The sequence below is a fragment of the Siphateles boraxobius genome, unplaced genomic scaffold (genome assembly GCF_051911475.1).
Source record: "Siphateles boraxobius isolate OS27281-9 unplaced genomic scaffold, OSU_SipBor_1 86, whole genome shotgun sequence".
NCBI lineage: Eukaryota > Metazoa > Chordata > Actinopteri > Cypriniformes > Leuciscidae > Siphateles > Siphateles boraxobius.
This window is the reverse complement of record NW_027509215.1, coordinates 2,171,097-2,193,358: the sequence shown is the minus strand read 5'-3', so window position 1 is coordinate 2,193,358 and position 22,262 is coordinate 2,171,097. Positions and strand designations below refer to the sequence as shown.

Here is a 22,262-nt window from a genome sequence, read left to right as displayed (position 1 = left end):
CTCTAAGATTCAGTGACTTACAGCGGTTTATCTGATCCTTGCCAATCAAACCATGACCCTGGCATTGCTAGCGACAAGCTCTACCAGTTGAGCTCTACATCTACATGCATTATGCACTGGAATGAGGGGTCACAGCAGACGTTAGGTGAATGTTAGATAAATGTTAGCTGGATGTTAGGTGAATGCTAGATGAACATTGAGTGAATATTAGCTCATTTTATGGTGAGGGGTGGATTTGTAGTGATAACATATGCACTTCTGTAATGTAATTCATTAAGAAATCACACACACACTCACACTTGGTCGGCACGGAACATAAGGGTGTAATTATAAACAATAAAAGACTCATTTAACACCGCCTCTCTCTCTCACTCACACACACACACTGACGACTTTGTTCCACACTCAGAACAGTGTAACTGCGGTAAATTGCTCATGACCCATAAGAATCCATTTCTTTTATGGCAACATTTACATTGAGTTCCCTGCTCTCGTCACGCTCGGTCAAACAGATGAATGCCGTCCCAGGCATGCTCAATCAAGAGCCGATCCACACAGAGAATTCCATTAACTCTAATGAAGGAGAACAGCATGCTGGGATTGATTGACACAGCTTGCCAGCCATGTTGCCGTGGAGACGGAGGTGTTGAAGGATGAAGGATGTGTGGAGCCGGGTCATTTAGCCCAGTTCATTAACACACACACACACACTTCACTGCCTAAAACAACATTAGCGGCACAGGAACGTACCATTTGTTTGCTAAACAGATTACGGCATTAAAGGTCTGATTCAAATGCAGTAACGCTATCTGATTTATAACAGCCAATGATGTTAACGTTGACTCACAAACACTCACGAAAAATGGTTAGTGGTCAAAAGTGGAAATTTTTCTGTATATTCTCACCTGTCATCTCTTGAAGAGAAAAACTCCAAGAAGAAATGATGGACATGTTTGAAACATACCTGAATTGGATTTGATTTGGCTCGAGAAACACAATGGACTCATTAAAGAAAACCACCCATCTTTATTCTGTTGCCTTTTGTTTTACAAAAAAGGGCTTTTAGGCATAGTAAAAAAAAAGGGGGCTTAGAATTATCATGGGGGTTTTGGACGTTTGGAAACTGGGAACATTTTTGGGACGTAAAAGGGGGAAGGTAAAATACATTGATTACGTTATTTAATACAGTTACATAATCACTACCATTATAAAGAGAAACAACAAAATAATTCCATACATTAAAGGTGTTTGAAAAATATTTAAAAAGACAAATTTACATTAAGGAAAATACACATAATACCGTGTGTAACAGTTCATTGAAACTCTCTCCCTGGAAAGATGATTACAAATGAATAAAGTTAAAAACATTCCACACAGAAGAGTTTCTGAAATGGACAAGACCCCTTTTTAAGGAAGATCATTTTCAAGTGCAACTCATTCCTGACTTAAAGGAACAGTTCACCCAAAAAAGAAAATTCTGTCATCATTTACTCTTGTTGTTTCGAAACCTGTATGTCTTTATTTCATCTGTGGAACGCAAAATTGTTTTTAAAAACATTTTAGGAACTGACCTTTCATTGTATGGACAATTTTGTGTTCATAAAAGAAAATCAGTCATACAGGTTTGGAACGACAGAACTTTCATTTTTGAGGTGAACAATCCCTTTATTAGGACCTTCTGCACAATTTTAAAGGCATAAGGGGTTTAAATTTACCTTAATCCAGATCATCATATTGAGTTCACACTCAATCCAGATTCTAATGATCTGGATTTAATTTCAATAGCTTAAATACTAAACAATTTCAGCCTAAAACGTTGATTTTTACTCTCAAACGTTGATTTTTACTCTCAGACACACATTCACTCTTTCATGCCACAAACACAAACACACACATACTCAGCCAATCACAGTTCTTGTCTTAATTCACGATCTGCCGAAGCCATGGCTGTGGTGATATGGTTGAACAGATGAATGGATGGGTGAATAGTCCAGATGGATGAACACATGTTAGCATTGTTAGCGGATAATGTCATTGTCAAAAGTGACATGCTCCTGCATGCAGTTGTCTCAGGTTAGCAGTTAGCGTTATCCCAGCTCTGGAGGTCATGCACGTAACCGCCCCAGTCCTCAGACTGTCTTATCCTTCTTGGGAGTTCCCAGAGACCATGGGCGTACGTCCCGTGATCATGGGTGCACACACACAGCTCACACACTCACCCAGGGCTGCTCCAAGCTGTAGGAGCGCTGGTGATCATCTGGCTCTTCCTCTTCATGCCTGATCTGCTGGAACTCCTGGCGTAAGCGCTGAATTCGGTCGTGGTTGCTCGGCGTCAGCCTGTTTGAACAGGAGGAAGAGGTCACATGATGAGACATTACAACATTACATCATAATCCCTTTGATCCTATACTCTCCGGGATGACAGGTGTTGGAACTGCGACCCTGTCTAAAAGGTCACCTAGTTACGCTCCACTAACTTTATGAGAACAAAGGTCAAGGTGTCACACACGGTGCACAGATGGCCCAGATACCTCAGTGGGCAACAGACATGGACTCTCTGGGCTCCTATGATCCACAAGATCAGATCAGGAAAACCCACAGGAGAAATCGCCAGACACGGACAATATACGTTTAGTACAGACGTGAATGTGCGTGCTTGTGAGAAGGAACCAGACAGATTTCCTCTTATTAAAATTCCATGATCACGTGTTGAGTGTTTACGATATAGATGACAGCAACTGGGGATTTTTGCACATGAGCAGATGTCCAGTTTTAAAACACAGAGATGCAGTATAAATTCTGTCATAGGAAATGACTGAAGATAATTTAAGAATGCAGTCGCAGACTACTCAGCAAACATGTATGCGTCTCAAGTATATATCTATATACATGTATATATATATATATGTATGTATGTATATGTGTGTGTGTGTGTATATATATATACACACTCACACACACATATATATATATATATATATATATATATATATATGTGTGTGTGTGTTATAATTCATAATATACAATATGATATATATATATATTAGAGATGCACCGATTTCTATTTCCGATTTGTGTGACCAGCCAATACCGATTTTTGTACCTGTTTTAAGAACTATATTTGACAGTATACACAAACAAAAATCTACCTTTCTTCAATACAAACTTTTATTTTCATAATAAAGAAATTAATAAACATTAAAATTTTCGGCTGGTCTTCCAGGGCCATAAATTTCATAATTTTCCTCGTAATTGCTTTGGTCTTTTCTCTGCTCATACCAAGGAAAGATAGGAGAGACTGCTGAAAAAAAAGCTTCTTCAAACTGGGCATGTTCAGTGATCAGTGATGCTATTTTAAGTGTCTAATGGACTAGTGCAGGTATGACCTAAATTTGTAATACTGATGTATTTTATGTTGTAAAATAAAACGTGAAAGTATCTTGAGTTTGTGTTAACCACAGACCTTATTTCAGCCATTTACTGTGGGACGATGGAACCGCAAGTGCTAAAATGCTAACTTGTTTCCGTGTTTTGGCCTAAACGTGCAGATCCATGCAAGTTATTAATTCAGTGTTCACGCTGATGGATTCAACTAGTTTCTGAGAAGAAATCATTAGAATGATTCAAACCGACTGTAATGCGTGAGTCTTTTTGTGCATTAAAAAAAGAAAAGAACTGGCTCGTAAGAGTAATCTGTTCATGATTCAGACTACACTAGTTACAATGTATTGTTGTTTTTGAGCCCAGCAATGGTTAGCATTATTTCGCGACACCCAGGGTTCCTTAACTTGTCACATTTCAGACTGTGCAAACTCACAACAGAATTATAATTTCACACATTTGGCGTGTCAGTGCAGATCCAGCAGCGGCTGAGCGGCGCTACTGACACATACAGAAAAACACATATGGGTCAAACATTCATTCCAAAACCACCACTGAACTCTTTCTTTTGGCATTGAAACACTTAGACCTGATCTAAAACATACACCAATCAATACAAACTCATCAAAAACACAAATACATCAACACCATGGAGCCATTTAATCCAATAAGAGAATCAATGAAGAACTACTGTAATGTTTCCGGAAAGGCTAAAAGAATAACCTTGCAACATCTAAATGCATTACAATGCCCAGATGAACGAAGAAAGCCAGTGTGAGTGTGTGTGTGTATGTGCTGACACGACAGTAACAGTACCTGTGTGAAATTACATTTCCATTGTCAGCTGCATTGACTTGAACACATTTGTTATACCATGACATATTTCTTTTTTTCATGTGCACACATAGATACAGTTTGAGCCAGACAGGATGTCCCTCTGACCCCATCATAGGATTACTTCTTTCACTGCCAACAGCTGGAGCCATTTAAAACAGTGGCATAACTCTCAGATCAGACTAAGAGACTCACTGGAATTACACACATTCATTCTACACATGATGTAAACACATAGAGGAGCTTATTTAGCAGTCGTGTTTGAGTATAAAGTTTTACGTGACCGCTTGAAGTTACTCTGCAAACCTACAAAGCACAACACTCAATAATAATAGTATTCATTCAGTACTTCAGTAAAGAACGAATTACAACAGAACGACACAAAACCAGAAAATTCAGTACATTTATGAAAATGCAACATTCATAATGTCCTTGTCTGCACAAATAGCTAGTTTCTTTGCATGTGTGGGAGACATGAGACAGAAACATTAACAAAAAAAATGTGATCTATTTTCGAACCCCCTCCAAACTCAAGGGCAAATAGCTTTTACACTACAACTATTGTGTTATGAATGAATGCACTGTATATTTATGTGTATGCCTGATAAATGCTTCAAATTGATTGAAAATACATTAAAATATTATAAAATACACAATATAAAGTATTATAAAAATGCACCGTATCATTCCAAACCTGTATGACTTACTTTCTTCTGCAGAACACAAAAGAAAATAATTTTGAAGGACACTGGAAACCAAACAACAATTGAGATATTTCTCAAAATATCTTGAGTGTGAGTAAATTACAGAATTTTCTTTTTTTGGATGGATTTTTTTTTTTTTATCCCCTTAAAAGATCATCACCACTGTCAACACAGATCTACTTCCTCCTGGCATTTTTATCTAACAGCTGTGAGCTCAAAGCACCCGAATCAGGTCAAAATAATCAATACGCACCAACCATGGATAAAAATCACAGCATAGTAATAACTTGACTGTTTTATCACTTTAAACGAAAAGAAAGGGGAGTTGGGAGTAAGAAGGGATGAAACCAGCTCCGTTTAAACTGACTTCTCACAGGTAAACACACATGCTTATGAAAAACAAGCGTTTAAGTGGGCACTTAAAGTTATTTTACCCCATTATTTTTCCTCAGCTATAAGAGCTGCCATTTTGTGGTAAAGAAAGTGTGTCACAATGAAAAGTGCACTTCACTGTAAATTCATCATTGATATGATTAATGGTCCAACCCAGTATAACATCTGGCATTCATCCTCTCACAGTCTCATCTGATGTTCATCCTCTCACAGCCTCATTTAGGATTCAGTCTCTCACAGCCTCATCTACCATTCACACTCCCACAGCCTCATTTACAATCCTTCCTCTCACAGCCTCACCTACCATTCACTCTCTCACAGCCTCATTTACAATCCTTCCTCTCACACCCTCATCTACCATTCACTCTCTCACACCTCATTTACAATCCTTCCTCTCACAGCCTCATCTACCATTCACTCTCTCACAGCCTCATTTACAATCCTTCCTCTCACAGCCTCATCTACCATTCACTCTCTCACAGCCTCATCTATTATTCAGCCTCTCCTGACATTCATCTTCTCATAGCCTCATCTTGCATTCACCCTCTCACAGTCTCATCTTGCATTCACTCTCTCACAGCCTCATCCTGTATTCATCCTCTCACAGCCTCATTTACAATTCATCCTCTCACAGTCTCACCTAGCATTTACTTTCTCACAGCCTCATCTAGTATTCACCCTCTCACAGCCTCACCTATAATTCTTCTTCTAACCGTCTCATCTACCATTCACTCTCTCACAGCCTTGTCTAGTATTCAGGCTCTCCTGACAATCATCTTCTCACAGCCTCATCTTGCATTCACTATCTCACAGCCTCATCCAGTATTCATCCTCTTACAGCCAAATCTACCGTTCACTCTCTCACAGCCTCATTTACAATTCATCCTCTTACAGCCAAATCTACGATTCACTCTCTCACAGCCTCATCTAGTATTTAGCCTCTCCTGACATTCATCCTCTAATAGCCCATCTAGCATTCACCCTCGCACAGTCTCATCTATAATTCTTCTAAAAGCCTCATTAAGCATTCACTGTCTCAATTACAAATTATCCTCTTACAGTCTCATCTAGTATTCAGCCTCTCACAGCCTCATCTGACATTCATCCTCTAATAACCTTATCTACCATTCACTCTCTCACACCCTCATCTAGTATCCAGCCTCATCTAACATTCATTCTCTCACGGCTTCATCTAGTATCCAGCCTCATCTAACATTCATCCTCTCACAACTTCATCTAGAATTCACTCTCACAGTCTCATTTACAAATGACCCCCTCACAGCCTCATGCAGATTCATCCCTTCACAGCCTCATTTAGCATTTGCCTTCCGCATAAAGTAATATGCAGAGAGGGAGAAGTCTGATTATAATGACTGTTATGATCTGCAGGACTCATTACTAAAATAGCACATCTAGAGGATGCAAAGCCTCTGCGTCAGTCATGCAGCAAAGCTTTTAAAACCACTGATACACAAAAAGATAGATATGAGCAGATAAAATCTTTCTCTCTTCATAAAAGGAATGAATGTTCCACCTGAACATATAATGCAGCATCTAATATCAATATGTAAACAGCTTCTGCCTCGTGAAAGAGATTGAGACATATGGTCTCCTTACGGGTCATAATTTGTTTTGAGTAGTGTGCATGTGATGTGAGGAATTGTGATAACGTCGGTTTTAATGTACTTTAAAAGACCTCCAGTCGCCATTAGAGCATATAAGAACCACTATCGCCGTGGTAACCATGCTTTCCTGCTGAAATGGATAGACCACATTATTTTGGGCAGTTCAGGTCTTACTATAAGTGCACAAATGGAAAGTGTGTCAAAAATGCTGCTGCGCTCAACACCTTATTGGGAATATAAACATGAAAGCGTAAAACAAAAACATTCACGAAGAACAGACAATATATCTATATCCATATCAGGATTGACTATTATTATAACTGTTTTTTTTTTAAATGGAGTCTGATTAGGTTGATAGATTAGAAGCTAATATCAAGTCTTGTTTTTGAAACAGTGTTTGGTCATACTGCCCACCTCCAAACTCTTGTAAAGCTTTTCTGCAAGTCACAGCTGACTGAAGGGACTGACGGGTCTCTGTTCAATCTCTCTCAATCTCTGAGTGAAACAATATGTGCAGACATTACTGTATGGGGATATAGCCACTGATACGCACTTAAATACAAACAGACACAAATCTCAGTGAAGGGTGTTTCACTGCAGAAAAGCATGTGTGTTTTTGTGCTCACTGGAAATTGAGAACAGACAAAGTCCTGCCAGCTAACAGTTCTACCGAGAGATGACCAAAAAAAAAAAAAAAAAAAAACGGCGCCAAGACTGTGGCAAACAGTTTCACAATGCAGACCAGCTCTCTCACACACTCTCTCTCTCACACACACGCAGCTTTTGAAGCTCTGCCTGCTTTTTTTTATTCTACAAGCAACTTTTACATGAGAGTTATTTATCTATCTACAGTACATATTGAAAATTAAATAATATTACTGTTTTATTTTTGATTAGACAAATACAGACAAAAATATTAAAATGCTCACATCTCAGACTGTTTTTGTGAGTTACTATTTTTTGCCTTTTCTTCCCCCATGTTTAAACATGCAGGCACATGAAGTTGTACTTCAGTACTGACAGCTTCAATTAACCATTCTTAAGTCAATAACTCTTAGTAATATTAGAGCTGTCAGGGCTTTAATTGTGTTTCAACACTGTACAGACTCTGAATTAATAAAGAGTTTAATAAAGCTCTTTTTAATAAAGCGTTTAACTCTGTAATTGACTTTCAGAGAGTCGAGTTACTCTGCTTAAAGGGGATCGACACAGTAGGAAAACGCCTTTAAAGGGGATTGAAGGTTATAGTGAGTATCTGTTTAAATGATGGTGTTGTGTTTATGTCAGATGTGCTGCTAATTTGAAACATACGGGAGCATAAACTCTTCAGGCAGTGTGTGAGGAATGACTCTAGTGGTCCATTGGGCTTCGAGTTTAAGTCACATCAAAGAATGACCTTCACATAAACACTCTCTCTCTCTCTCTCTCTCTCTCGTGCACACACACACGTACACAGATGGTCGAGGTCCAGAGGTGCTGTTTAGGCTTGTGTGGGATCTGTCTTGTAAACGGCTCAAGAGGCCTTTGCACACTCACACACACAGTCACAGAGACCTGTGTTTGTGTGTGTGTGTGTGTGGATAAACAGTTATGATTGATTTCAGCACAGTCAGAGTCAGTGAGGTTCAGCTCCCACGAGACACTGCGTAGCAAAGTGGCAGTCAGACTTCACCTTTGAAGATAGGAGATTGTGTACATATGCCTTTCTGATCGGTTTATTGCGGAAACACTTGCAGGATTCACTCACTTTAAGTCCAACTGATCCTTTTCACAAACTGTGATGACACGTTTACACAGTTATCAACACTTATGAAACAGTTTTTCATAATCTGTTTTTAAAAGTTTGTATACATTAACAATGCTATACTCATTGTTATCATTGCATTAACAATGTGTTATATTACATTGGCAGTAAATTACAAAAAAACAAATTAACAATGCTGCAAATTAGATATCTCTATATTATTCCCTCTTTGGGAAAGTCAGTGATTTGCTATTGGGGAAAGTAGGCAGCATGGAGAGTTATGGCCTAGTGGTCAGAGAGTCACACTGGTAACCCGAAGGTTGCAGGTTTGATTCTCAATACCGACAGAAAATGACTGAAGGTGCCCTTGAGCAAGCCACCTAACCTAACGCTCCCCGGGCACCACAGCAAAATGGATGCCCACTGGTCTGGGTGTGTGTGTGTCCACGGTTTGCAATGCGTGTTCACTACTCCTAATGTGTGTGCACTAAGTTGGATGGGTTAAATGCAGAGCACAAACCCTGAGTACGGGTTACCAAAATTGGCCTAAACATCACACTATCTTTTTCACTTTCACTATTGGAGCAAATAGGCTACAATATATTCTCTTTAACCCGTGGATTAAAAAAAAACAACCTGCGGCAACAGTGTAAAAGTAGCCGAATTCTGCGGGTAAAAACACAGACTTTGCAACACTGACCACAGACAGCAAATATGTGAATATACAGACTATAGACTTTTGGTAACAATCAAAGAAACATATTAAATGGCAGAACAACAACCACAACAAATAGTGTATGAAAAAAAATTTTTTTTTACAAACCCACGGACACCATTTTTTCACCCACACAGAGAATTACATACACTTACAAAAATCCATCCACAATTTCTTAGACACTACTATGACTTTAATACTTTGTAACATCATGCAACACCAAAGTATATGAATATGGTAATTATCCAGCACCATGATATGCATAAAAAATGCCATTTGGTAACTAAAACTGAACCTTGGAACTACTGTAGCATCTTTCTGTAGTAATATTGTGTAAAAAAAAAATGTAGTAATATAAAGTGTAATATTCTTTGGCCTATACTTTTTTGTATGTGTTGAAGTCCCATGCAACTGAGAAAGTATAGCGGACCACTGCTCAACAAGCTGCACCATTTGAGGTATCATTCATGTCAAGGATGCCTTAAAATGTAATATTTAGTATGTGCAATAATAATGATGCAAGAGGCAGCAAAAAACGGGAAGGAGGTGGACTGCTTTAAAAAAAAACTGACTAGAAAATGTAATTAGATTTAAAGGAATTCAATGATTATAAATTCCTTTCAGCATGAGTGACTTTCACAGTAGTATAAAGACTTATGGAATCCAGGGGAGAATAGGAACTTTTGGAGCAAGAGAGGTGACATTTCCGCAAATATGTCCATCAACGCTTCTTCCTAAATTGTATGGGTGAGACTAAAAAAAAGGAGCAGAGAAACTCTAGATGACCTACTTTCACCCTGACTGGAGTAAAGTCATCAGGAAACCACCAGACCATGGAACTATCACATACACAGTGCACAAGGGAGACACACACACACACACACACACACACACACACACACACACACACACACACACACACACACACACACACACACACACACACACACATGAACGCCAAACACATTAGAGTGGACCATACATCCTATTTTTCCTAGATATGTCTGGATTTGTAAATCGGCTAAAAATGTCCAGTTTTTGTTTTTTTTGCATTGTTTGAGAAAAAATTAAGAAAAGAAAGAAAACTTCCGGAACCAACGCTGCTGAAAAAGGGGGCAGGAACTGTTGAACCCTATGGGGATCATATAGAGTTCCGAAGTTATGACGTCACTTTGTAGGACAACTCGGAAGTTAGCGGCGCATGGGATCCCTTGATCGAAAAGCTATGCACATTTTCCCCATAGACTTTTGGAAAATCGCAAAAAAAAAGATCTGTGTTCAACAAAGAGTTGTAACCCTTACACGTTTTGTCTATCAAGATAATCTTTACAAGTTAATCCAAAATTTATAAATTTTGAAGCTTATATAAAGTTTTAAAAAACACAAGCAGACACAATAAAGTTTAAAAAACCACAAGCAGGTTATAACTGGTGTGTTTTATGTCATAGATCAAAATGTGAAAATATTTAGAGGCTTTGTTAACCACAGACCTTATTTCAGGCGATTTTGCAAAAACCCATTCAAAAAACCCATAGATTTCAGGCCGAGGGAACCGGAAGTGCTAAAATGCTAACTCACTTCTGCGTTTTGGCCTACAAAGTGACGTCATAACTTCGGCACTCTATAGTGGTTTACACGTGGTTGCCATGGTTACAGAAGTCAATGATGTGAGTGAAGGGTGTGTGGTTTCCATGGTTACCGTCAGGCATAGGTGGGCACATTCATAGACATAATAAATACATAGACGTCCTATTGGCCGCTGGAGGGCAACTTTCCCAAAACTCTCATAACGGGAATTGAAAAAAATGCCTGCTTCGTGTGCTGCTTGGGGCTGTACAAACCGCCGCTCAATTGAAAACAGGTCTCGGGGAATTACCTTTCACAAGCAAGCCTGAACATTTGTTTCTGGTTGTATTTGGTCATTATATAATTAGTAATAGTAACGTTTGTTACTTTCGGGTAAGTAGTTACTATTTAATTTACTATTTTTATTATTGTCTATATTATTCTGTATATTATACCACTTGCGATTATCAATCTATTATAGTTAAATTATTGTACTATTCACTAGTCACTATTTAACATATTATTTTTTATGGTCTATATTCTGTAATTGATATTTCATATTCTATTGCTATTATTATAGTATTATACATAAACTATATGCTATTATCAATATATTATTATTATATTATTGTACTTATGTTATATAATAATATATTCATTACTATTTTATTTGCTGTATACTGTTAGTTTATTTTATTGACTATACACTAAACTATTTACTATTACTTCTCACTTTATCTTACATTTACTATTTGCATTGCACAGTAGTTGTACCATATCATATGTATTACCATAAAGGACCCATCCGTTATCTTTGTTATTGTATATTTGTAGTATCTATCTGTAAATATCTATCATTTAAGTGCTATAAAATACAGAAAGCAGCCTGCCGGTGTAATTTGTATTCGCTGATTTGTTTCATTTTCTGAATGGCGGTCAATTCTAAGCACAAGAAAAGCTAAAATCGGGTTAAAGACAGAAAATGCTTTTTCCACAATAAGAAAACTTTATTTAATTTAATGTGAAAATTAAATTATATCTCAGTATGGGGGTCTTCACAATTCTTATCCAAGAATAAAAAGCCAAATGCATGACAACCCTGAGCTTTGACAATTCCTTATTAAAAAAATATTTTAGAAGTCTAACTATCGAGATTTTAACTTTTTGAACACCACGTACAAACAACATATAAACGTTATTTTTGTTAATATCCAGAAAAACCACAGCTCACCTGTTTACTTGCATTTGTTTACAGCGCAGTCTTGCCCTCAGAAATATGGCGGACGCTTTGACGCAGCAATGTTCCAAAGCAGCCAATAGGGCGTCTATGTATTTATTATGTCTATGGGCACATAAGTGTGGTGTGGTTGCCAGGGTTACGGGACTGTGCATTGTGGGTAAAGAGCTTTCATTAATGTGACCAAAAGATAAGGCTAATGGACTGGTGGTTTACGAGCAAGGAGTGTGTGTTTGTGTATGTGAGTGTGGGTGTGTGTGTGTACGAAGCATACTGACTCCTAATAGTATTAATCCTGTGCATTTAAGGGAGTCAGTACTTATTGATTTCTCATTACTTCTGCTAACAGAATCATGTGTGAGATGTGTGTGTGTCAGATCGATAAGACCAGAGTGATTCCCCGTTCTGATCATTAGATCTGCTTTGCCGATCAGTGTTCTTGACATAGAGGTTTTACATTCAGAAACATTTTTATGTCTGACACAGCCATGTAAACTTTAACATAAGGCTAGTTTAACAAGACACAAAAGAACAACAACTAGACACAACAACAACTACAACAACTAGACACAAAAGAAAGTAAGACAAACAAAGAGACAATGTGAATGCAGGGATAAGAAAGTATTGTGAAAAAGAAAACTTTTCAAATTTTTATGCTTCTAATCGTCTTCCAAGGCAGCAGGAGACTCAACATTTGGAGGAGACATTGTCTGAAATAAGTCATTTGTGAACCATGTGAACCATTTCATAAAACAATTTCAGAATTGAAGGATTTCTCTGAGCATTCTGGGATTTCTTTCTCCTTGAAGTATATATCTAATGCTGCCTGCAATTTTAGCCAAAATGAGTTATCTTAAAAACAGCATAATGGCTAAGTAGGCAGTTCGCAAGGGTTTGGAACAGGCCTAATGTCTTCACAGGAGAGATTGAGTAGGTGTGTGTGTGTCAGTGTGTGATCTGTTGGCATGAATGCTCTAATTGGTCTCTGTACTTCCTGTAACTCAAGCAGTCAGTCTGTTAGCGGAACCTCACACACTTCACTGTACCTTTCTAAATGCCAGTCAGGTCATGTGACGCAAACAGACCTACAGAAAAACTCTGTTAACCATCATACACGGGCTAAGGGAAACTCCTACTAAGTGCGCCTGAAAAAATTCAGCTCATATTTATATCCAAGCCATGATTATGAGTTACGACGTTCGAATATGAACTCATAATGACTCATTCATCTGAGTGACACATTCTACAGCAGCCATTAACAACACAGAGAGTGAGATAATATTTCTAAGCTAATGTCTTATAAACGCACACATACACGCAGAGCTCACAGCATGACTGAGCGTGAGCGTCGACAACAGAACCAATTATATCTGAACATGTAGCCGTGCGCACAGGGGGACAGTTTTAATGTCACACTGGAGTCACTTCTTCTCTCTGAAATATGAAGTCGCCTCACACCAGTAAAACTGTCGGCAGCCTAACGTGGTTTAACAAAAACCTCTGACAAATTGCTAACTTATGATTTGCCATTTCTGTTAGGATGTTACTTTAGATACAGTGAATAAAATAATTAAATAGTTTTCATTAACTAAAATAAAGCTGAAATTAAATCAAATATAAATTAGATGAAAAATGTTGCCTTGGTGTGGAAAGAGTGGGAGAAAGAAAGTGTGCTTTCAATATGTAATAAAAGGTAATTTAATGGTAAATATGGAAATAGTTGTTAATTTTTATCCTGTTGTTTGTTACATTTATTTGCTTGGTCAATGTCTTTGGTTCTTTTGCTGTTGTAGGCTGTAAGGACCTTTGGTAACTGAAATGTGTAGAAGTAATATGGAACTGTAATGCGGACAAGACTTGTCAAGAACTAATTTAGCTGTGCATTTCCTGAATATTAACTACACACCTTAGAATGTTTGTCAACCATAGACTGTAAAAAAAGATGGACGACAAGTTTTCACTTTCTTTCACTGTAGAAAAATGAATGCAAAATTTCCCAGAAACCGTCGTTGCCCATTACGTCATTTGGAACCCGAATCTGCTCAGTGGTGATTCTAAGTGGAGTCGCGGCATCGAGGTCATACGCAAACTCAGCTGTCCACCATGACGTTACAACTAGCATGATGATTACCTAAAATGACAGAAACCAGTTTAATTGGATTTTTTTAGTTTGGCTTGCGTCCCATTCGATTACATGGAAAGGGCGGAGTTTATGAGGTATAGGCTACTGCAGCGCCACCAGTGGGGGGGTGATCAAAATGTTTTGGCTTCACTTTTCAGGATGTGTGAGATACACTTGTTGTCAACCAATCAAAATCAAGCATTCAACAACCCCCATAATATAACAGTTTATAAATAACAGTAAAAGTAAAAAAGTTTAGAACGCAGATACCTGGGTAGGCAGCAGACATCAAGACAGCTTACTTAAGGCTGATTTATACTTCTGTGTCGGACCTACGCCGGAGCCTCTACGCCATGGACTACGCTTTGGTTTTAATTTATACTTCTGCGTCGTTGTCCGCGTTGACGCACGCAGAGGGAGCATGTGAAACCCGAGGGAGCGGTTTGAGCAGACCAATCACAGCGCTTGCGTCCGCGTAGAATTGACGCGTTGTTAAATTTTTGGAGAGGTGCACGTCAGGGTACGCCGAAGGGTACGCGCGCTACGCACAGCCTACGGCGTAGCTACGGCGTAAGTTCGGCGCAGAAGTATAAATTGGGCTTTAGCTGGTGTCTGGTGTTTTCACGCCAGATGCAAGATCTACTTTACAAACAGTCGCACACAACACCCTAGAATGAGGAGGAGGAGAACAAACCATACGCAAATTTGGTTCTTAAGTGTAGAATGCTAAGTACACTGAGAAACTAGCCTACTTGCAGTGGAGCTTTATCCTGAAAAAACTAAGGAGTATAAAAAGACAGGGAGAGGAGAAGCACGTTCCCGACAGAAGAACAATGTTCTGTCAGTAAAGTAGGCCATCTCGTTGAGGGGTCAGAGAGAGGGCATACACTCATTTCAGCGGAACTCTTCAATTCACACACGAAAAGGCATGCGCACACACACGCACACACATAATCCTTCTCCCAACTATAATTTTCTACTTTCTAATAAAGAGACAAAAGTCAACAAACCCACTCCTGGCAAAGTCACACTGCAAAGCATATCCTGTTTACACCTGGTATTAACATCAGTTTAAAAACACAATTTTTGTTAGATTAAAATGATATTTCTGGATATTTAGAGATAATAATTGGCAAGCCAAAAATAGCATGTTGCTACCAGGTGTAAACAGGGCCATAGAAGTCATTTAGCAATTACCTTCTAATGAAAGCTACAGAGACAGTCCCAGAAGCAATTAAGGGCATAGTGGTGATCGAGGAGGTCTGGGATCTCAGTAACGCTGTTTTTTGGGTCACCCTGACTCAGTTCTGAACTTTCAACCTCTGTTTGATTTCACATCTCCAGTGATTACAAGTTTAGGCACACGAAACCGAGAAGATCTTAAACCATATGCCACATCACACAAAATACACAATCTGATGTCTCAGTGGAACATTCAGCTTTTAACAGATGGCTTTTATCTGCTCATGTCTGTTTATTGTAGTAGATACTTGTCGCATGTGTGGCCCCTTAATTAATAATCACAAGTTGTGGCAGATTAAATCCATTTGATAACATTGCAAATACTGGATTTAGCTAAATTATGGGAGTTCTGTTTGAGCTCACTAAGTGAAAGAGAAAGATTTCTTCTGTTTGTGTCACTTGTCACTGTTAATCTAAGCAATGTTTTCATCAATAACAGACACACAAGCTCAGAGACAGAGTTCTGCATGAAAGATGATTCTTTCTTTTGTGTTCCACAAAAGAAAGACAGTCATATTGTAGGAGTGAATGAATTGACAGAATATTCATTTTTGGCTGAATTATCCCTTTAAATGAGCATTCACTGACTAGCCAGAGCAAAAAAGAAAGCAGAGGAGAGAGAATTACTGAGAAAACTTATCTTATCAACATGAAAAGGGTAATGTGGCTCTATATTATTGAATGTCTTCTGACCCATGCATCATTAGAGCATGTAAGTTGGCCCAAATGAGAGATGGTTCAACCACCAGCGCTGTTGGGCTTCATTAATGTCACCCCCTCCGCTGTTCATTTATAAACATTAAACCACAATCAGACACAAACTCTCAGTGGCTGAATCCACAGACCACCAGCCACTACAAACACACTGACCCCTCAGCGGATCTTTCCAAAACAAACCATGAGTGGAGTGTGTGGAACAGCCGCAAGGTCTGGAATATCAGCTGTGTTATACTCACAGATAAAATAACTTCCAATACAAACCGAAATGACGTATATAGCATGTAGAAAAAATTTTTTTCTCTTCCGTCCTAAGATTTTGATGTGCTATAACACTCACAACTGAAAGCTCCCTTTACAGTTCACCCAGAACAAATATTCAAAAAAAAAAAAGCCTGTTTAAAAGTAGAGTTTCAGCCTATTTTTGCTTCAGAAAATGCATGATAAACCCATTTAGCTAGTTTATCTTTTACTATACAGGATCAAAGCAAAAACAGGCAAAACACAGGCAAAAACACAATTTCTATACAGTAAATCAGAATTTAGGACATCATATAGCAAATGCTTTTAAATAAAAGACTACATTTCAAATAAGCAGTTTTCTCAGAATTCTCTAGAATGTACGACACAATTATAAACATAACAATTTGTATTGAATCTTGCTGATTTATAAGCAGGTTACTATTACAGTTTGGGGTCTCTGTCATGATTTATATATATAAGGAGGATCTTAATGCAAATTCCTCATCCTCATGCAAATTATGATTCATGACAGTTGTCATCAAGTTTTTACTTGTTCATACAATACTTAGTACTTGAATTTTTGTACAACTCAGCCCATTCTGTTTAAAGGGATAGGTCACACAAGACTGAAATTTCTGTCATTATTTACTCACTCGTATGTTGTTCTTAACCTGCATGCCTTTCTTTCTTCTGTAAAACATAAAAGCAGATATTTTGAGAATATCTGAATATTTTTGTCTTGTTTGGTTCTCAATGCTCTTCAAAATATCTTTTGTGTTGCACAGAATTTTTTACAGAACTTTAATTTTTGGGTTAACTATCCCTTTAAAAAACTGTGAACTACACCGCACACATGCAGAAGACAGTCAATCAGAAGTCAAGCAAAAGGAAAATCAAAAGTTCTAAATGTACAGAAGCACAAACAGCTTATTCAAACCTAAAGGTCAGAAGTTACTGCAGACAACAATCAGGTAAGAAAAGTGAAGAGAAATAAGAAATGTGTAGAATATGGTGTTTGTAACTGAAATCAATCCATTAAAAAACCCACATAGGTGGCATTTCCTTACAGGGGCACATCTGAATTTCGCTACCACTCATTGCTCTCCTCTTTACTCATTTATTTAGTTTAATTAGCAGTGGTGTCACACTCTCTTTATCCATCTATAAGCTGTGAGTTTGTTTCTGACGCTTTGGTTTTTCTTAATCCCAGCTTTTTTTTTTCCACGCAGCGTGCCAGGGAATGCTGATAATGAGCTTAAACTTGCGTGTGTGTGCATGTGTATGTGTGAGTTCTCAGCTTGAATGCTGTGGGATTAGTCAGATGTTTACCCTCTGTGTGCGTTTGGCTGCTTTAATTGGCCTCTGCAACGTTCATTCTTTAAAATTCCCTACAGGGCTCATAGTCAACTCAGCAGGAGTACACACACACACACACAAACTAAAGTTCGGCAGGAGAAGGGAGGAATGTTGATTACACAGGGTGGTAGGAGACCAGAGACATGGACAGCGGCCCCATGGTCATCAGCTCAGATGTGAACAGCAAGGGCTCAGATATCCTTGCTCATAAAGACAAAGAGAAAAAAAACCCACATAAATGGTGTGTGTGCGCACATTGTCGCTCTCTGACTCAAATCTAAGAAGTCAATTTAATAAAACCTGAGAGAATCAAATCCCAGCTCAGAGAGGAGGGGACAGGAGTGGAAATGAATAAGAGAGATTGAGTTTAATTCATTTAAACAGCCAGTCTTGCGCACACACACACACACACGCGCACACACAACGCAAGGCATTCATCTCTCTTATTTTCTCTGATCCTTCCATTAACAACAAAATCCTTGTGATTCAAGAAGAAAAAAAACAACAAACCAACCGATCACAATAACAGACATTAAACAGATTACGACTAGAAGATCACAAACACACGTTCTAACAAAGCCGCATGTAGTCTGGTGGGTGGACAGAGACCCCAGAGAGAGAGATATTTATAATTGAACTCACACCCTCAGACATCAGCCACCGCTCTGATCTCCACACACTCCACATATATATATATATATATATATATACATACAAAGGACAAAGTGAGAGAAATATATAGAGAGAACCTTTTAGTATGCACAAACATCTCCTTAGGCTCCTCACCTTGCATCTTAATGCATCATTACACCTCAACTGGACTTGAACTGGGTTGGTTTGTGTGTGAATAAGCCCTTTATCAGGCTTCAAAAAGTAGTTCTGCTGACTGAACAGATATATTTCTCATTTACGTAAACGTTCTGCACTGAGGGACTTGAACCATGCTGCAGCTGACAGCCAGAATGCTGCAACGCTCTGATTTCTAGGTCAGATGCTCTGTGTGTGTGTGTGTGTGTGTGTGTGTGTGTGTGTGTGTGTGTGTGTGTGTGTGTGTGTGTGTGTGTGTGTGTGTGTGTGTGCCCACGTGTCCGGCTAAAGCAGTGACATTGTAAAAATGAGACTATTATAGCTGGATTTCCACTGTGACCTCTTTCACCTCTTTCTCTGGCGTTGGTCTGAGAGTTTAGAAACTAACTGAAGCCTCTAGATTGCTGATGTTCTGGACCCAACTGTGCATTTCAATAGTTTACACAATACAAGTTTACTCAAGAAAAAGGACTCGGTCTGAAACTAGCCAAAGTCTCTTCAGTGAAATGTGCGAATGTGTGCGCTTTAGTTTAGAGTCTGAAAATGTGGGGGAACAAAACAACTTGCAGGAGTCCTCACTAGTAAAAAAAAAAAAAAAAAAAAAAAGTTTGATAAATGTATAAAAAATGTTTTAATTAAAATCTAAAAACTCTAAAAGTTGTGTGCATAATGCTGATGCAAAAAATAAATAAATAAAATGATTAAAACATTTTTTATACATTTATCAAACTTTTTTTTTTTTTTTTTTTTTTTTACTAGTGAGGACTCCTGCAAGTTGTTTTGTTTTTTTAACAGTTTTTTTAAATAACTGTTAGGTCATTTTAGTTAAAAAAAATTGTTGGTGTGGAGTCTGAAAAGACTGAAATCCCTGATGTGATGTTTTAGGATATTTAGGCTGATTGAAGCTGTTATGTCATATAACGGCAAGATGATGACATTGGCATCAACAGGAAGTCATTTTTAGTTTCATTAAATTGGCAGGAAAAAACATCTATACCTGTAATCTATTGTAACATTTTTTCTTTAGCAACTACTTTTAACATTAATGATTCATCTTTTCAGACTCCACACCAACAATTTTTTTTTAACTAAAATGACCTTACAGTTATTTAAAAAAACTGATAAATTAAGCTGATTGGCTGAAACGCCGAAAACAGGAAGCTGTAAGATCACTATATATGCTATACTGTTTGCACACACACACACACACACACACACACACACACACACACACACACACACACACACACACACACACACACACACACACACACACACACACACACACACACACACACTAAATGGTCTCAAAAGACCATAAAAGCACACCCACCCACACATTGTGCCCCCTTTAAGATCCACTTCCCTGTGCAGATTTGTAAGGATAATTCCCACAGTCCCATTTTCTGCATCTCTGTGGAATGACACCCACTTCCTGTTCCCTGAGGGTTCTTACAGGAAGTGGCCTTCCTGTCTCTCTCAGCCTGTGTTTGTTTTAGTCTCAGAAAAAACATGCAACCCTCACACAACCCAAACAAAACATTCTCACAAACTGAGTTTCATGAAAGCCCTTGAGAATACTTTCAATACTTTATACAACTTTAGGAGATACATCTCAGACAGAGTGTTTAGAATAGCATCTTGACTTCAAAATGGCAGGTCAATTCATTAATAACTGAGGAAGTGGAAGGACTATGATATCAAGAAATTAGTGTCATCACCTGTCTGGCGAGGAGGGGTGTCCGTTGCGGCCGTTCTGTTTGTGTGTGTACGGTGAGTCCGGAGGTGTGTGGATCCGATGGTACCCGCCGTGCTCCAACGAGCTGATCCCGGCGTACGGGGGCTCCTCGGGAGGAAGCGAGGTCAGGGTGGAGTGGCTAAAGTCCTGGATCTCAGCATAGTCTCGTTCTCTGGCCTGACGCTGGCGAATCTCTCGCGTTTTAGCCTGGATCCTGCATAACAACATTGAAAAAGCAATAACAGAACACACATTAAAAATAACAGAAAAACAAACAAGGAAGAACAGATAGATCAGGATGAACGAAACACTAAAAATGAGGAAATGTCCTGATTTGATATTAAAAAACATGATTTATTCCAGATTTATGTTGTTCAGTTTGGTACTAACCTAAACATCTGCCAGTTAATTCAATTAACAGTTAATTCAAAGTCAATGTTAATTTTGGCATCTTTTTGTTTCTTTTTTATGTCACTGTTTTTTTTGTGTATATTGATGCTTTGGCAACACACTATGCAAATAAACACAAAAGTAGATATTTGGGAAAATTTCAGTTTTTTTGTCCATACAATGGAGATCAGTAGGGTCTCATGTTGTTTTGGACCCCATTGAGAGCTAGTTTCTTCACACGGGACCTAAAAGAACACCTATATAACCTCCATCAAAAGCAAGATGATAAATGAGCGTACGAGTAGGAGATTAAGGAAGAAATTGAAAGAGTGGTGATATCTCAGCAGGGTCTCACAGGACAGAAGGGAAAACGGGAGGGGGTTCACATGGCATTATTAATAAAACAACATGAACACACACACACACACACCTGCAGGCAAACATACACAAGATGAACTTAAAATATTACAAACATATTACACAAACATATAAAAAAATATGAAAGCATCATAGTGCTTTAACAAAACACATTGACAAAACAAACAGGAATCAAACAATCATGAAGGAAGAGGGTTTGAGGAAGCGGGTACGGCTGGCAGGTAAAGTGTCAGGAAATGCCTCTGATTAAAGGCTGATGGTGGGGGAGATTAGCTCCAACTCTGTGTGTGTGTGTGTGTGTGTGTGTACCTCTCTTGTTCTTGTCTCATTCTGCGCATCTCCTCCTCCGATACATGAGTTTCCTCTGGCTTCCACTTCGCACCATCCAAACGCTCGTCCTTGCGGTACTTCCCAAACCTTGAACACACACAAACACATTTCAGGTTGATGGAACTGTTTCAACAACAATTAAAAAGCTAAATAACAGCGCATCTTAATTAAAAAAAACAAATAAATTTTTGGAAGCTGCATTCAAACACGCATTGGCTTAAAAATACTGAGTTCTCAAATTTGAGTATTCAACAAAAATACCTCTTCAATTTTAATGGGAATTTCTCCTTAAAAAAAAGCTCTTAAACCTGTCTGCTCTATTTAAACTGACATTAAAGCTCTTAATCAATTTTATTCTATTTCATTCAACAAGCTAATCACTGTTTTGCAACTCTGCAAAGCTTTTCTGCAAATCTTTGCTCTATCAAGCATATAGATTCATTATTATCCGGCTGACATGTGCACGTGAGATGACTGAGGTGTGTGTGTGAGAAAGCTGAAAGGAGTTTTTCAATACGTTTGTATACGTATGCGTTCTGATATTCGGCAGAGCTCCTTAATATGTAGAGGACTCATTAATATGTAGTAGGTAGCTTTGGCTCAGTGAGGCAGATGGCAGCCATTAAAACACTCCACTGCCCCAGAAGCAGTCTGAAATATCAGACTCTTCAAAAATGATTTATCTATTGCTGACAGATTCAAAAACCTTCAAATGAGCTGCGTCCTTGCTTTCTCTCCCC

General features: G+C 38.4%; 1 protein-coding gene across 2 annotated transcripts in view; it reads right to left on the bottom strand.

Moving 5' to 3' along the window:
• pard3ab (par-3 family cell polarity regulator alpha, b) overlaps positions 1-22,262 on the bottom strand; it is an 85,796-nt gene that overhangs the window by 4,306 nt on the left and 59,228 nt on the right. For both annotated transcript variants that reach the window (XM_077221923.1, XM_077221925.1), the window contains 3 exons: positions 21,502-21,609; positions 20,408-20,638; positions 2,220-2,337 (listed from right to left, as the gene is read on the bottom strand). In XM_077221923.1, coding sequence (XP_077078038.1) covers positions 2,220-2,337; positions 20,408-20,638; positions 21,502-21,609 — 457 coding nt within the window. The remainder of the gene's footprint in view (positions 1-2,219; positions 2,338-20,407; positions 20,639-21,501; positions 21,610-22,262) is intronic.